The sequence below is a fragment of the Zootoca vivipara genome, chromosome 15, assembly GCF_965207765.1.
Source record: "Zootoca vivipara chromosome 15, rZooViv2.hap1.1, whole genome shotgun sequence".
In the NCBI taxonomy this organism is placed as follows: Eukaryota; Metazoa; Chordata; class Lepidosauria; order Squamata; family Lacertidae; genus Zootoca; species Zootoca vivipara.
The window spans coordinates 34737177-34754914 of NC_142598.1; the positions used below are offsets into that span (position 1 = coordinate 34737177).

Below are 17738 nucleotides of genomic sequence, written 5' to 3' on the forward strand. Positions count from 1 at the left end.
AATAGTTAACCTGGTCCCAGAGTAATGGCCGCAATCCATAACCTCCATGGTAACTATAAAGAAAAAAAAGATGTAGGTAAAACTTGCCATGGAATCTTCCATATCACAATGGAGCTATGTACACATGAAATGCATTAAGGCCGTTGCTGTTCACCCCAGAGAGGAAATGGATGTATTTACCCACATAAATTGCTTGCTAGATTTACCTGCCCCTGCAACCACACATTCCCTGAATGTGGAAATATTGCCTTAAGTGACTCCACCCAGGATTTCCCCCTGAAATGGCTTGGCACCAGCTTTTCTTTCTCCCCATAGAGTGGGTTTCAGGGCCCATCAGAATCTCCCGTTCCCCACCACACACTAGAAATCATTGTGTTGCTATTTGAATTACCGGTAAGTGGGATCTCAGGTGGGCTATTCCACCTTCACGTCTAGTTTGCCTTGTAGAGAAATGGCTCGTGAGACAAGAGAGGAGACTCCTGGGAGGCCAACGTTCGCTGAGAGCTGAGCAAATAAAGCACAAGAAGCTAAAAGGGGCTTTATTTATTCGCATGCCACATAATGAGAAGCATTAAAGAGATAAAATCATTTATTCTTTTAGTAAATCTCAAAAAGAACCAAAGAGTAATAGAGTCCATGTGTGAGGGTTATTATCAGTGCTTTTTCCCCCCTGGGGATACACATACCCCTAAACATTTTGTGAATCTTTGTACTTTTGTCCATTTACTGCAGGCATCCCCAAACTGCGGCCCTCCAGATGTTTTGGCCTACAACTCCCATAATCCCTACCTAACAGGACCAGTGGTCAGGGATGATGGGAATTGTAGTCCAAAACATCTGGAGGGCCGAAGTTTGGGGATGCCTGATTTACTGTATTCTTCCCGATTTGAACTATCAAACAGTAATTTCTTGAGTCAAAATGAAAGCACCCATAAACTTCTTTTAAAGCACTGGTTCAGGAAGGCTGGTCCTTGCTCTTCGGTATTTGTTATATTTTATTCCAGGAGCGATACCAAGCATATCAGAGCATCTCTTACACTGAATGACTCCAGGCAACTGGAATGCAGGTACAAAAGCATTCCAGTTATCTCATACAATTGGGAACAGCTGCATTTTCTTAAGCAATAATGGCTTCTAGAAACATTCGCAATAGCATGCATTGTTTTTCAAGAGGTGTAGCTAAAAATGAAAGACGGTGCGTGTAATCATTCAAGCGCTGGATTTAAATGGTTCCTGCTTCATGGTGCATATGGTGGTGGCAAAAGGGTGGCAGATATTTTGTCATAGGCCGGTGGAGCATCAGGCACCTGTGAAAATGGAAGTCAGGAAAGGGAAAAGTTATTCATGATATGCTAAGTTGTAAATAAAAAGGTAAAGGGACCCCTGACAGTTAAGTCCAGTCGCGAACGACTGCGGTTGCGGCGCTCTTCTCACTTTACTGGCCGAGGCAGATGACATTTGTCCGCAGACAGTTTTTCCGGGTCATGTGGCCAGCATGAATGAGCTGCTTCTGGCGAAACCAGAGCTGCGCACAGAAACGCCGTTTACCTTCCCGCCGGAGCGGTACCTATTTATCTACTTGCACTTTTGACATGCTTTTGAACGGCTAGGTTGGCAGGAGCTGGGACCGAACAATGGGAGCTCACCCCGTCGCAGGGATTCAAACCGCTGACCTTCCGATCAGCAAGCCCTAGGCTCAAGGCGCTTTATAGCTTCATTAAGCTAATAATGCCAGACGGTTCTTAATGTGCTTCCCATAATCATCACATTCAAACATTATGTCAAGATTGCTGGCATCTCTCTGTCTCGAGAGACAATGGAGTGTGCCTCCAGGAGTGAAGTTGAACCACGGTGTTAGCAGCAACGAAGTGACCTGCGCCCTGGACTGCGCAGACATCAGCCTTGAGGATGTGGTCCAAAGGAAAGCAGAGCAAGACATTTGGCACCAGCTTAGCTGCAGGAGTTGCCAGAAGGAGACTTCCAACCATCTTAGCAACTCCACTCCATATATCTGACAAGGCAGCTTTAGAATCAGAGTTTTCCTCCTTCTAGATGGACTACCTTCTCGGGTTGATGAGTTTCCCCCTCACTTCCCTCTACACCACTATAGGTCTTGACGGCTCAATCTGCCGGAGCCTGTCTTCACCTACAGGGAAAGTCTGTAACTCACTGAGGGTTTGAGACCCATTGGCCACCCTCACTTGGCTTAGCCAGCCAGTCAAAGCCACATGGAAAAGTACATGAACCTGACTTTTGAAGAATTTGTAAGTAAACAATTTTCTATGGTAAGGGAAGAGGGAAGCTTTGGAACTCATAAGGGCGTATTTTAAAGGTCTAACAGATTATATTTCCACACTTGACTTTGCTGTATATATATTTTATTTTAAATCTCTGCTGGAGTTCACTCACCAAAGAGTAGTCGTCCGAAACCTGTACCTCAGCATGCAGGAATTCTCCTTTTCGTATACCTATTCCCGACCAACACTATTGACAAGTAGTTCCACAGGACACTAAAGCCTCGGTTCCTGGTAAAGGCCTTTTGAACCTCAGGGCCATGGGGTACCAGCCACCCCATCAGAATATCTCAGGGAGGAAATTTCATTTGTAAAAAATCATTCAGCCCCTATTATTCTGTACCAGTGTGGTGTTGATTCTTCAGCAACAGTTATTTATTTGTTCATTTCATGTCCCACCTTTGCTCTAAGGAGCTCAAAGTCACATGGACACCCCCATTTTAACCTCAGAACAACCCTGTGAGATAGGTTAGGCTAAGATGCAATGACTGGCCCAAGGTCACCCCGTGAGCAACATGGCTGAGTGGGGATTTGAACCCCAGTCTCTCAGGTCCTAGTCTAAAGCTCTAACCCAGGCACCCCCAAACTGCGGCCCTCCAGATGTTTTGGCCTACAACTCCCATGATCCCTAGCTAACAGGCCCAGTGGTCAGAGATGATGGGAATTGTAGTCCAAAACATCTGGAGGGCTGAAGTTTGGGGATGACTGCTCTAACCACTACACCCCACTGGCCCTCTCACTGCACTCTCTGGTGATCATGGAAAGGGTTTCCAAATGTTAAGAGAGAAGATAATCTTACCACATGGCTTCTGTTGCTGTTGTATTCCTGCAAGGGCAATTTGGAGCCCAGCAAACCACTTTTGCCTTCCGAGATCCTTCCAGTGATCTCTCCAAAATTCTTACTCTGTGGCACACAGGGAGAAAAGGGCAGAGAGACGAGACATTTGAGTGCAAGGAAAATTAGAAGGTCCATAATAATAAAAACACCAGTAATGAGAATTAAGTCTAAGAGTGTTTTGCACATGAGGCCTATATCTGTTTGTGGCTTACATCATCTGTCTGTAATGTCAATGTGCTTTCAGTTTCTTTTTTATCCGCATTCACATGTGGTCTCGCACAAAATTTGCTCTTTAAGTCGCAGTGAAAGTGGGGTCCTACTTGCTCTCGTGTGATTCTTAACGAGCTATAGTCTTGCAATACAGCCTAGCTGCTTCAACCTTTGGCAACCCTCTGCGGGCTGCGTCTGATGGGGATCTCCCAAACATCTGGAGGGCAATCAGGCTGGCAAAGGCTGTCATAGGCTATTGTGCACATTGAGTACACCCAAGGCTTAACTTATGACAGGGCTAGTATCTGCTCCCTATGTTTAGGTTTAACTCTAGATCATAGGAAGTACAGTGCCAGAGTGTATTTGCCTCACCAGTACTGAGTAACCATGAAGTGTATTTGCACATCAGAATTTAGGGGGAAAGACTACTGGACTGTGGATCCTGGACAGAACTGAAATGCAGCTTTTTAAATTTTATTTTAATTTTTATCCTTACCAGAAGGCTTCTATAACCATTGCGCTTTTTGTAATACCAACAGCCAATAATCAGCAAAGCTGTAAGAATCACAACAAGAATTCCAATGCCTGCAGCCCTGTTTGGGAAAGAAGAAGAAGACACCATTACAAAACACAGATGGGAACAAGGAAGATTTTACTATGCCCTGTTTAACACCGGGTCAGGCAAACCAGTAGACGCAACAACTGGTTTTTCCTTTTGTAGCTTTGTAGGGAATGCGATCAGCATGTTGAATCAACTCTATGAAACTCTGCATATTCAGTACAGAATTTGTGCAAAAAAACCCACCAAAAACCCACAGGCAGGCAGGAACAAAGAAATAAAGATGGGCTTTTGATTATGGGCTGCAATACAACTGGCACACTGCATAATGAGGCTTCCATCCAAATATATTTTGATATGGAATTATCTCCTTATTACAACACTGACACAATAGGATTTAGAGGGGGTGTAAGGGCCGAGTTCAAAAATATTTCATGCTGCAGCTGAAAATGGCATGCACATAACTGCATCTCACGCAAGAGACAACCTCTCACACAGTGGAGGGGACGGGTACGTCCCCCTGAGGGTGATGGGACGTAAAAGTGAATGCGCAAATGATTATTTGTTTATTTGTGGTGTTTATAGTCCACCTCTCACCTGAAAGTCCCAGGGTGGAAAATACATAAATACGCTGAAATTGAACAATGACAATAAAATCGGAACAATAAAAATAAGAAATAAGGCAGGCGCGGCAGTGAAAACAAACTTATCAAAACTCAATGCACCTCTACCAAAGGTCTGGGCAAAGAGGAGCATCTTCACCTGCCATAAAAAAAGGAAGCAGAACGGAAGCAAGATGCCCCTCAGAGAAGTCATTCCAAAGGCACGATGCTACTGCAAAGAAAGGTAAGGTAAAGGTAAAGAACCACTGGACGGTTAAGTCCAGTCAAAGGTGACTATGGGGTTGCAGCGCTCATCTCTCAGGCTGCGGGAGCTGACGTTTGTCCACAGACAGCTTTCTAGGTCGTGTGGCCAGGTTGACTAAACTGCTTCTGGTGCAACGGAACACCGTGACGGGAACCAGAGCACACGGAAAAACCATTTACCTTCCCACCGCAGCAGTACCTATTTATCTACTTGCGCTTGCATGCTTCTGAACTGCTAGGTTGGCAGGAGCTGGTACAGAGCAATGGGAGCTCACACCGTTGTGGGGATTCAAACCGCCGACCTTCCGATTGGCAAGCCCAAGAGCCTCAGTGGTTTAGACCACAGCGCCACCCACGTCCCTTGCAAAGAAAGACCTCCGAAGGACACCCTGAATGTAAACCTCACTGTGTTCAATAAGATGACATCTTGTATGTCAAAAGTTCCATTAAGCTTGGGATATTCAACTTAGGAATGTAGGAAGGTGCCTTAAATTGAGTCAGACCCTTGCTCTGTATGGCTTGATAATGTCTACCCGGACTAGCAGAGGCTATCTGGGGCTCCAAGCAGGATTCTTTCCCAGGTCTACCTAGAGATGCTAGGGATTCAGAGTCCCATGGTCCACCAACTAAGCTATGCCAGGCACTCAAATCAACCTCGGGCAACCCTCCTCGGTGGGCTGGGTCTGATACCAACCAGAACGAAAGACACAGAGGAAGATACTGGAGGCCTCAGAGGAATGTGGGAAACGGTCTATTTGTGCAGAGAGGTGTTTCCTAACACAGACATCTGAGTCAAAGGAAATCCCAGAACACAGACTGTTGACAACTTTGTGTCCAGCAGATAACAAGGCAACAGCTTTCTGATCAAAGCTCTGTGTAGACCATCACCTATGACTCCCTGCTAACCCAAATTGGCTACATTGATTGGACCTGGCCCCCTCAGTCATGTGATTGTGTAACTACGAATGTAACGCAATTAGCATTATGAGCATAATTAGTGTTGTCAACCTGTTACTGAGAATTTCAGTAAAAGGTGAATTAATTACTGTGTTGTCATATCAACTCCCATCTCTCCAAGATTCTTGCTCTGTTGACCAGGGCCTTGATCACCTGCTAGCAGGAGGTATTTTAAGAGATAACGTTTCCATCACTGGCCTCTTTAGGTCGCCTATATTCATATGTAGGTCCCGGCTTTTGCCATGCTTACTGGCACTCACCCCTCACAGTTTTGTGACAGCCTATTTAACTACTGTTGTTAGAAGGGTGGGGTACGATTTGGCTTAAATTACTGAGAAAAGTCAGGTTTGGGTTTTCATTAGAAGCCCTCAAGCTTCCCCACCCCAATAATTTGAGCCCTGGGCCAGGCTGCTAACCACCTCTTATGGTGTAGCTTAGACTGTGCCATTCTCACATTGACCCTGCCGCTCCCCTGGTCTACTGCATAAACTGTGAAGAACTGAAGTCAGGGTGGGTAATCTTCAAAAGCCTGGAGATATTAGGGATTAGATGCAGTGAACCAGCACATCAGAAGCCCAACAAGAACAACACATTCATGCAGGCACACCCTTAGGACAATCACAGTTGGGGGTAGTGGTTATAAATTGATGAGCTGAGAGCTGATCTTGTCTCTGAGCAACACCCTGAACTCAGATGGAGAAAATCACTCTCCCTTTTGCGACTAAAATTGCACATTTGGAAGGGCATTGAAATAGTCGGTCAATAAGTCCGATGCTCTGCTTACTCTTCCGCTGACAGAGAGCTGGATCCCTTTCCTCGAGCAAAGTTGCCATCTAGGTAGTGCTGTCCCCTGGGCATCTTGTTTGGTTCAGATCAAACCTACAAAATGGACAAAGGGGTGACCATTCTCCACGTGGCATGTTCATTGTATCCTTGATCATCTTGGCAGAAACACAGCATCACTTCTTGACAGGACAGTTTCTTAAGAAAGAAAACAGCTTACTGGCCATTATCCCCAAACATGCAGAGCTACTCAGCTGAAGTCTTGGGTGGTGACCATCTAGGGCAGGCATAGGCCCTTCAGATGTTTTGGGACTACAACTCCTATGATCCCTAACTAACAGGACCAGTTGGTCAGGGATGATGGGAATTGTAGTCCCAACACATCTGGAGGGCCGAGTTTGCCTACGCCTGATCTAGGGTTCAGAAAGGTTTTTATTTTTACGTTTTTTTAAAATTTTATTTTATTGTCTTTCCTAGTTTGCTTTAGATATCGTCTCAATCCTTCGAAAGAGGGGGGGAAGGATGGTGGGGAAATGATTAGACATTAATGCATTAAAGGCAAATGTTTGCACTGACCACTTAAAGGAAATCTCAATGAGTGAATGAGCCGGTTGCTTATTAAAGCATTTAAATAGTTCTGCATGTGAAGAATCTGAGTGAAATAAATAGTCTCATCGACATTTCCCCACACATTTACTTCTTTCCTCCCATGCACTCTGGTTTTAGAGGGCGGGGGGGACGGGGACGGGGACATTTCAGACTATTGTAATCTGCAGAATATCTATATGCATAGCAGGTTCAGAGCACATGCATTTTATAGCGTAGGGTGGGCCAAAGGTTTTGCATTCAGAATCATCCTATATTTAGTCTCTTGCATACCCAGTTAAAAGGTAGAACAGAGAGCAAGTTATGTGAAAGAGGCTGTCTGAGCCCTTGAAGACCTGCTGTCAATCAGAGCAGACAATTCAGGGCTAGCTGGTCAAACATTCTGGTAATGTAGCAAAGAGACAGAAAGTGGACTGCAGGGCAGGCCTGACTCTGAAATTTTATCCTTGAATGCTATCAAATTTAAACATGGTAAAAAACAAACACACACACTTTTAATTCATAAAAGAAAGGGGGAAATGTTTTAAATACAGTAATAAAAAGTGGGCAGAGTGTTCTTACAGCTAGATAGCATCAATTTTTTAATGGCGCCAGATCACTGACTGCAAGAGGGAGTTGGGTCAGTTATTACACCAAAACGTAATAAACCTATTTAAAAAAATGAAATAAACTTCCAGTCCCTGGACCACTGTTTGAAGAACAGAGAGAGATTCCAGGATTTAGATTAGAATTCGGTGACCCTTGATTTTTTTTGGGGGGGGGGGAAGGGAGACACTGGAGCATTGTGTAACTTTAAAAAAAAAGAAAAAACTTAATAGGTTTTGCTATTAGGATGTGAATGAACACAACTCTGCAAAGGCAGTAGACCAATATTGCCCTGTGCTTTTCCTAATGTCACAATCTGATGGATTTATCTGGTTGTTATTTGTGTAAATACCCGAGGAAAATTAACCAGCCATATCAAATCCAACTGAATGGCTTTATCCAGAAAAGCACACAGATAAACATTTTAGCTGCAGTCTTGCCCACAGCTATGCTACTTAAATCTAATTAAATGAAAGGAGATTGAAACAGCCTATATCAAGTGCAGGATTGCAGGCTCTGATTTCAGCAGTGCACAGAATAGTAAATTGCGCTGTGAACTAAAATTACAGAGGTACCACAGTCAGGTAAGGAAGGGGGAGGAACCCATGCTAAAGGTCCCACAATTTAAGAAGCTTATTTCTTAATCAAATACATTTTTTCAGAGATAAGAAAACTGGTCAAACTGAAATTTAATAAAAATCCTGTGTATCTGATGAAGTGTGCATGCACACGAAAGCTCATACCAAAATCAAAACTTAGTTGGTCTTTAAGGTGCTTTTTTATTTTGTTTCGACTCAGACCAACACGGCTACCTACCTGTAACTGAAATTTAATACAATGTGAAAATCTTGTGAAATAAATAAACAAGGCTTACCTTTCTTGCAGACTTTCTGGCTGAGTGCTAAGGCATAACCAGATTTCCTTCCTCCTCTATCTCTTTTTTACTTTTTTAATTTTCCTCCTTAGGACTACTGAGCTCTCATGACCATCACGAGTTTGAATTCCTGGCGGCGCAGCTTTTTGATCGCTTTAATTGGCGTGAAAGGCTAAGACCCAAGAAATGGTTTCTGTTCTTTCCATTTCTACCCAAACCCCTCCCAGAGGGAAGCCACATTCAGTTCAGTGGGGACTTGCTCCCTAGCTAAGTGTGTCTAGGATTGCAGCCTTATGCAAACCAATAAAGAGTAGCTGTTCAGTTATTGTGTGCAGCAATCCATGCCTCTTTTCTTGGAGCACTGCAGAGGGGCAGAAGCAAATGCTTAATACAAGTACAAAGGACAGCTGCTGGTATGATCATCTCAGCTCAAACTGCACCTGAATTCTAATAATCGGGTGGCCTGATGGGACCCCGAAGTTGTGGGGTTGCCAATGAAACTGTCCTATCTAAGCTCCATCATTTTTGACATCAAAGAGGGTACTTGCATCAAGGCCTCTGCTGTTTAAAATATGGTGAGATTAATATGGAAAGAGACTTCCCTGCAAGCTGGTTAAGGGCTCAGCCTGCAATCTTGTAAAACAAATGTAAAGATTTTTTTAAATAAAAATAAATTAAAGATTTACACAAAAGCTACCTATAGAAATATAGAACCAATAAGGAGGTGGGGTTCATTCTAGAGGGGTTCATCTGAATTAACTGCCCATACAGCATTGAACACGAACTGGTAGCAGGCAATAAATAAAAGGTCTAATTAGTGATGTGTATAGATGCTAGGGGGGTGGAGGTGGCGCTGTGGTCTAAACCACAGAGAGCCTCTTGGGCTTGCCGATCAGAAGATTGGCGGTTTGAATCCCCGCGACGGGGTGAGCTCCCGTTGCTCTGTCCCAGCTCCTGCCAACCTAGCAGTTCGAAAGCACGTCAAAGTGCAAGTAGATAAATAGGTACCACTCCGGCGGGAAGGTAAACGGCATTTCCGTGCGCTGCTCTGATTCGCCAGAAGCAGCTAGTCCTGCTGGCCACATGACCTGGAAGGTGTCTGTGGACAAAACTGCCGGCTCGCCCGGCCAGTAAAGCGAGATGAGCGCCGCAACCCCAGAGTCGTCCGCGACTGGTCTTAACTGTCAGGGGTCCCTTTACCTTTTATAGATGCTAGGAGAGGATAAATTTATTGATTACTATCCTTCCTTCCTCCCTCAGGTCTGTGAGTTCAGCAGAGGGTCTCTTAAGATGGTGTCTGAGTAATGGACCTACTAGGCACAGATTTTCTGCCTGTATTTTTCACTGTCCTGTCCGGCTTTAATAAATTCGATGGGGGTGGGGCACAATACTTGAGTGAAAGAGTATAATACTCACCACTTGGTTTTCTCTAAAGTCCAGCATGTGCCTTTTTTATTTATTTTAAAGCATGTAAATATTTGCTTCAGGCCACCACAACAGTTGCATGGAGTGCCATCAAAATTAGCACCTTTTCCATGCTACGTTATCCTACATTGCACAATTAATATTAATAACCGAGCAGTTTATAAGGTGAAAACATGGACTTGAGCCCATGGAAGCAGGGTAGAAAGAGCCATGAGGTTGGGGGGGGGAGAGAGGGAAAGCAGGGGGGGAATAGCATGAGACCCAAAGTCAATGAGAGGCTTTCTTGTACTCCTTATGGCTAAAAACAAATCAGGTATACTTTCTTCCCTCTCAGAGAAGAATCCATCAATAACGGCTTGCAGAGAGAGCGCATTACATAAAGGGGTTCTTTGTCAGTGCCAGCAGCCAGGCAGTCACAAATAGCCCATGTGATGATAATGCCAATGCATTTGTGCTTTGCCCATGGGCTGATTTTACATTCAGATGACTCAAGATTCCAGATGTCAAAGGTCTATTATTCTCAAGAGCGATGAAGAGATCCCCGTCCGTGTTAGCTAATGCCTTCGGAGCAGGCAGTTGCAGAAAAATATTAATAACCGAGCAGTTTATAAGGTGAAAACATTGGCTTGAGCCTGGTCTTGGTTTTGCTGGGGGGGGGTCTTTATTAGTCTGCTCGTATAAATTCCAAATTGGCTATATATTAACCGCCCCCTTCCCATTTTAACTCCTATGCAGCTGGCAGAAGACCTCTTTACAGATCTATTTCTTTTTTTAAATCCATTTTGTTGTTGTTGTCTGGTAAAGCCACTTCCGCGCCTGCTACAGACGTGGGGTTGTGGGCTTCCCGACTGAACCATTGCACAGGGGCTGCCAGCTCAGCCCCTGCGCAATGGAAGGTTCTCACCTGCATCACACCCGGGCCGACCAATCAGGTCGGTCGGGGGCAGGGCTTCGAGTTTAAAGCTCCCTGCAGGCGGGAACTCTGCCTCTTTTGCCCCGTTCACCGGAGCGAACGATTCACCCGCCCGCCCACCCCTTAGGTAGGGGACGTCAGTTGGTCGCCCTGGTTGGCCAGGGGGCCTGGTAGGATTTTTCCCATTGGGGGTTAGCTGCAATGGGTTTTTTGCCTACCTCATAGCAATCCGTCACAACTTAGGTTAGGCGGTTAGGCGTTGGAAATTTGCATAACAATTAGACGGAGAGGGGCAGGTTACGTCAGCAACTGCCCAAATTTGGAGAAGTAATTCCGTTAAAGGATTCCGGGGGCGGGGCTTGGTCCTGAGCCTGGAGATGCCAGGGCCGTAGGGCACGCCCCTTCGGTGGCCACAGGAGGACTTCCGGTAGATGTACATCACTGGGCTCCTTACTGGTGCTTAACTTCTCACGGGCTCCAACACACGGGTTGGAGTCGGATATAGTCTGATTCCAACGCCTAAGCCAATTCTGCTCAACATTCGTAATCAATAAAGTTGTGGCCTTAACCACCCAATTAAACTTATTTACCACGTCTTGTGTCTTTATTACACGGGAAGGAGGGACATTGCCACACAACACCCAGCAGAAGTATTTCTACCGGTACCATGCTACTCCTAAGTGCCGAGCAGGGCCAATCATTGTGTTGACCAGGAAAGGCGAGCTGGTTTGGAAGCCCTGCTTGTGGCCAACAATGGCCAAGATGACCCTGGGAGCAGCTGTAGCATGGAGCTCATCTGCATTTCACATGATTGGATGTAGCCCCAGGCACAGCTAAAGGGGGAGGAGGCGATGGTTAATACAAGCCACCTGTGTTCCCAGGTAACGTAGCCTACCTGGGTCTCTAAAGGTTGTGTGTGGAGTTGGGTACCGACAAGCCATCTTCTCGCTACGGAGTCTTTTCCACCGAACGCTGTGCTCAGGGGTGAGGAGGGAGCCTTCGGACCTTTGCTGTAAGTTTGTCCCTTTAAAAAAATTACAAGTTAGACCTCATCTCTCATCTTTCTTTGGAATCCCTGTGTATCTGAACTCTTGCGAGTCCACTTCCCGCTCAGTCAGCTCCAGCGCTGTATTTACGTCTAAGCTAAACAAGGTATAGCTTAGGGCCCCACTCTCTTGGGGGCCCCCAAAAAAAATTAAAGGAAAAAAGACTGGATGTACATTTCCAAAATATAAGATAAAAACAAAATAAAACCTACATACAGCAACAGTGTTTTGTGTTGTGTAGGCTCCTATGATGTAAGTCATGGGCCCTGCCTGCTAGCCTGCTCCCTAAAATATCACTGGTTTGCTATTACGGGTATTATTTCATGTTATAGCAAGTTTCTAAAGACTAGATTATGAGTCTTTGTAAATTGTGTTTCTAAAGGAACTTTTATTATTGCCAAATGCCAATGCGTTTGCGTTAGTAAGTTTGTTATGAATGCCTAATCATTTTAAGTTAGAGCTTAAAAATTATTTCACTATTAATATATTTCTTAATTGTATTTCACTATTAAGATACTTCTTCTTAATTGTATTTCAGTTCAACAATTACTTTGATAAAAATACATGTTTGTTACGTGCAAGTGGCTTTAGATACCCATTAGGTCCATAAGTTACCATATAGCATATATTCAACACAAAAAACAGCGACAATTTGTTGTTGACAAAGGACAGCTGGACATATAAAGGGCCCCATTACCTTCAGTAGCTTAGGGCCTCATCAAACCGAAATCCAGCCCTGGTCACCTCTTGTACATGAAATAGGAGAGGGTTCATTTTGTGCTTCATTCCTATACAGCTTTATATTTTTAAGGGAAATAAAAATCTCAAAAGCAGTTTACAACACGTTAAAATGTCGAATGAAACAATCTGGAATAAAACGTTACTGAAGAAAGTAAACTATAAACTAAAATAATTTCTTAAAGTAGGGTTGGCCATACGTCCAGATTTTCTGGGGGGGGGGGATTTCAGGAAATCGCCACAATGTCCAGGTTTTTTAAACTCCCCCCCCTCAAAAAAAGGGTCAACTTTTACTTCTTTAAATATGGCAACCCTATCTTAAAGATTACAAATAACGCATTACAAAATGCACATTTAACGGAGCAAAGCTAACAACAAAATTAATTTAAACATTTCAAAAGAAAACATTACTAAAGGAAGTCGAATATGAAATGCACATTTAAGACAGCATTCATTCCCTTTCCTTTCAAAAAGTTATTTCCTTTCCTTATATTTGACTGTGAGCCTTCAATCCTTTGTTGTATGATTGGTTTTCAGATGAAACAAAACATGTTATTTTTTAATGTTTCCTCTAGAGGGAACTCCAGTAACATGTCACCTTTACCATCTTGTCTGTGCTAGATGCAGAGATGTTACCGTAGTTAAACGTGAGTCATTTACTTCCTTAAGGAATTCATGTCTGATAAATGGTTCCAATGGATACAAAGAGGGGGTGGTTTTTTGTCCCAAACACATTTTAGCCTTTGGATTATATTACTGCCAAGCTCTTTTCAATGCTAATAGCTTGATATTCCCTTTGTGAGTCCCAAGGATACTAACTTTTGCTTTGGACAAGCAGGAAACTGGATGGAGGAACATTGTGAGGGCATAATGGATGTAGGGTAACTCTGTCGTGACTAATGTAACACTCGTAAGCTTCTTTACATATTTTGTGCTTCAGCTAATATTATTTGAACTCCAATTACTATACTCCAAAAATTATGCTGACATAATCTTCCCTACAAAAATAATCAAGAAAAGTGTGCCACAGGTAGATTAGATTATTTTATATGTGTGTGTTTTAAAAGATATGACCAGCCTCAAGAATTTATGTGCAACTTGTTTTCTCTAAAACAATTGTCTTCTCTAAAAGTATGGTTTTTTTGTTTTTTTAAAAATCCATCTTCAGCAATATACAGAATGTTTCATGGGCGAGTGTCAAACATATTGTAATGTTTATTGGAAACTGTTGAAAAAAGTTTTCTGGCAGAAGTTTAGTGTGACCAACATAACCTAACCAATATAACATGTGGGAATTCTTTAATAGATACCCGCAAATAAATGTCTCTGAAACAAGGCCCATATAACACTTTACTATGAATTCACAATTGCAGATTAGCGTCACATCTCTGTGTTAAAATGGAAGAAAGTGCAATTTCTTCCCTTCCATTTAAGGACAGTCTTGCTATGTTCTTGGGGGGGGGGGGGTGGAAGACTTGCAGACACTGGCAAAAGCCTTTAGGAGCCCCCCAATCTTTAAGATTTATGCTAAATCGGGTTAAAAATGGGGACTTCTCTCGCTTTATTTTCTTTAGTCTGATCTTGCTCTAGTGGGAAGAAGAAAGGCAGAGTGTAAATTTAAAAAATAAAGACTTATGCGCCAACTGTCTTTAAATAAATTCCTTAATTCAAATATTTATTTAGCCCTGTGCATGAAAAGCAACATTTATCCGTCAAACATTCAAGTAGGGTGGCCGGGATGCTATATATGGGCTTAGAACAATTATTATTGCTGTAGCAAGGAATTCAAATTCTTTTTTAAAAAATACAACCGGTAATCCCTTTTCTATATGTTTTTGATCCAGGTTTTGCCACACATCATGGCATAGCAATGAGGCATACAAAATAAAACCAACAAGATAATGGTAGAATTCAGCTGAATACGTTGACTTTGCTGTCTATAATGCTTGGTTGGAAGCCACCCAGAGTGGTTGGGGCAACCCAGTCAGATGGGCAGGGTAGTAATTGTTATTTATTGAAATCGGCTGCAGTTCTCACACTGGGCCACCAGTATGCAAATGAAGGGTTGGGAGCTGCTGTTCAAGGATTGGTTAGCTGGAATTTGTTACTGTTACTAATTGCTTGACATTATATAAGACAGCAAGCTGCGCTGTTGTGGAGAGAGAACATGGAGGAGTTCTAACTGCTGCAATAAAGAGTTGTTGCTTAAAGAAGCTGTGTCTGTTGCCCATCTTTTCCACTATACAACAGTAATTATAATTACTGTGCACCCACAATTTCCGGCGTCTGTGTCTGCGCAGATGCGATTTCCGGCACCGCAGAAGCGACTCCCTGCGCTGCGCCGGTTTAGAGCAGCACGTGGGGACTCGCTGAGCGGGCAGCTCGGTTCGGGGGCGGCTCAGGGGCTGGTTAAATGACCCCCACTTGTGGCCCATGGGCCTTAGGTTGCCGACCCCTGGACTATATCGTTCACATACAGCAAGCAGAACACCTTCCTGTTTCTAAGTAACGGAGAGGGAGAGGGAGCTTGGGCTAAAATGTGGGACTATGTTGTTGATGTAAAACTTGAAAAGCGAGGGGGCTAAAATGTAGCTCTGGTACAAGTAGATGTGGCAGTAACCCTACTTGGGCATTAAAGGAGGGGATGAGGCTGTGACAGATGGACTTTGAGTGATCCCCCTGGGTATCCTGCTGGGATCAGGGCCGGCGCTAGGGTTTTTTGCGCCCTAGGCGAGATCACCTTCTGGCGCGCCCCCCCCACCTTCCCGCTCGGCAATTGGCCAAGGAGGGGAGGAGCCTGGAGTGTGGAGCATGTCCTCCACCGCCCCGCCCCGCAGGCCGCACACTCTTTTTTCCTTTTCTTTTTTTAAAACCCGTCTTCCTAACAACTGGGCGGGCACGCGCTCAGGTTCCCCCGCCTCCCCACCTGCTTCGATTGATTGGTTTGATTTCTGGCTCCGTTGTGTGGCGCGGCCCTGCGCCCCCTGCTGGGCATTGCAGGGAAACGCCTCTGCAGCAGCAGCAGCGAAAGTGGCGGCGGAGGCAGAGAGAGCATTTGCGAGCGGGGAGACACACCAGCGCCCCCTCCATTTTGGCGCCCTAGGCAACTTCCTTAATTTCCTGGGTCTGATAGGTGGATTTAACCAATGTTAAGATACAGGCTAAGCCGCTAAACCATGAATAGGCAAACTAAGGCCCAGGGGCCAGATCCGGCCCAATCACCTTCTAAATCAGCGTGTTTTTACATGAGTAGCATGTGTGTTATTTAAAATGCATCTCTGGGTTATTTGTGGGGCATAGGACTTTGTTCATTTTCCCCCCCAAAATATATTCCGTCCCCCCCACACTGTCCAGCCCACTGTCCCTCAGACACTTGGCTAAATCCACCTATCAGACCATGGGTGTACCCAGCATGTGGCAGGGGGGAGCAGCTGCCCCCCCTAGAAGCAGGGCAGCTGGAGAGGACAGGCAGGGACGCTGCCTGCTGTGCTCCGCCTCAGCCTGCTTGACATAAACCTGGAACTGGACCTGGGCTAACTTCAGCCCACACTCCTTCAAGTCACAGCGAGCACAGCACAGAAAGTGCTGCCCCACAATGCTCCGTGGCATGTGCTCGCTATGACTTGAAAAAGTGTGGGCTGAAGTTAGCCCAGGTCCAGGTTTCCTTCAACGGAGGCAGCTTCGCTGTTGCTGCCTCGTTTTAGCCACTGCTGCCATTAAAGGAGCGGGAGAGGCAGGAGTGCAAGCGTGAATGGCTCAGTGTGCTGCCCTTGCAAACGGCCCCTTTTCCTCTGGGGGGCGTGGACGTTGACCATGCCTCCTGGGGGGATCCTGGCCATGTCATTGCCAGCTAGCCAACAGGGTGGCTGGGGGGCGTGGCTGGTGTGCCCCCCCTAGCTTTGATCCTGGGTACGCCCATGTATCAGACACAGGAAATTAAGGAAACCTGACACTCCCAAACCCTGGCACCCCAACTCATAACAATATACTGTATAGTAAAACAAAGCAGTATAAAAACAGAAATAATACTGAGGGTTTAAACACCTCCCTCCCCACCCCAAGTAATTTATCCGGCCTGACTGGAAATCTTGTGTACAAAGTGTGGAAAAAGTGGTAGCTTTTTAGCAGGGAAGAGAAAAAATAACTACACATGCTCACTGACATTTCTTTTTATCATCACTTCAGCTGTTCCAGGAGTCCCCCCCCCTGGTGTTTGAGAACAGTAATGGGGCACAGCCGCATCAAATTTGTCACGGTAGACCCCCTTCCCTGCCTGCTATGGGCCTAGCTGCCAAGTTTTCCCTTTTCTCACGAGGAAGCCTATTCAGCATAAGGGAATTTCCCTTAAAAAAGGGATAACTTGGCAGCTATATATGGGTGATGCAGACACACTGCTGAGCTACTTAATAGGAAGACTAAGCACACTGGAAAACCAAGGACACAAAAAAGAGTTTAAAAAAAATGGAAAGAATTTGACACTTGATCTTTCGAAAGAAGCGCTGACGGAGCCATCGTGGCAGAAACCAGAACTTGGTTCGACTAACTTCCCTCCCTCCCTTGCACACTCTTCCTTCGTTTCCCCGTTCTTTTTATGACTTATCCCCACCTAAACCAGGGGGCGCCCCACCGACAGCAGATCAAAATAACGCCAGGAAGAAGAGCCCTCCCTGCCAGCGCGTTGCACGGGGCATAATGCACGCGCGTACATCTCGGCGGGCGTGCATGCAAGTTTTGCGTCCTTGCAAACAAAACAAAACCACCAGCAGCAACGCGGCTTGCTTTTTTTGAACTGCATCAAAACCAATAGCCTAATGTTATTATTTGCACCCCTCCCACCTCTCTGGCTTGCTCCAGACGCATATTTTGTTTTTTCTGGGGGGGCTGCTGGGGGGGCACCCCAATTTGCCCATCGCTAGGGGACCTTCCCAGGTCCGGCTCTGCGCACGACTCGTGCCAAGAAGGAGCGTGGGCGAGGAGGACCAAGCAGCGCGCGTACTTGCGCCCTGGCGCAAAGTCACCGCGGTTGACCCTGTCGGGGTGGCGG

The 17738-nt window shown here is 45.2% G+C and overlaps 1 protein-coding gene across 3 annotated transcripts; it reads right to left on the bottom strand.

Annotated features, from left to right (window-relative positions):
- Window positions 1-670: 670 nt before the first annotated feature.
- Window positions 671-17564, bottom strand: MLANA (melan-A). 3 transcript variants are annotated; one of them, XM_088659068.1, is made up of 7 exons: window positions 17531-17564; window positions 12654-12752; window positions 11806-11934; window positions 6509-6603; window positions 3839-3935; window positions 3094-3198; window positions 671-1307 (listed from the first exon to the last, which is right to left on the bottom strand). In XM_088659068.1, exons 4-7 carry the CDS (start codon window positions 6580-6582, stop codon window positions 1239-1241), a joined length of 345 nt encoding a protein of 114 aa, XP_088515194.1. In that variant the 5' UTR covers window positions 6583-6603; window positions 11806-11934; window positions 12654-12752; window positions 17531-17564; the 3' UTR covers window positions 671-1238. The 3 variants fall into 3 exon arrangements, with proteins under 3 accessions (XP_088515194.1, XP_088515195.1, XP_034996949.1); XM_088659069.1 differs by lacking the exon at window positions 17531-17564 and having other exon boundaries at window positions 12654-13304; XM_035141058.3 differs by lacking the exons at window positions 11806-11934; window positions 12654-12752; window positions 17531-17564 and adding an exon at window positions 8573-8707.
- Window positions 17565-17738: the final 174 nt, after the last annotated feature.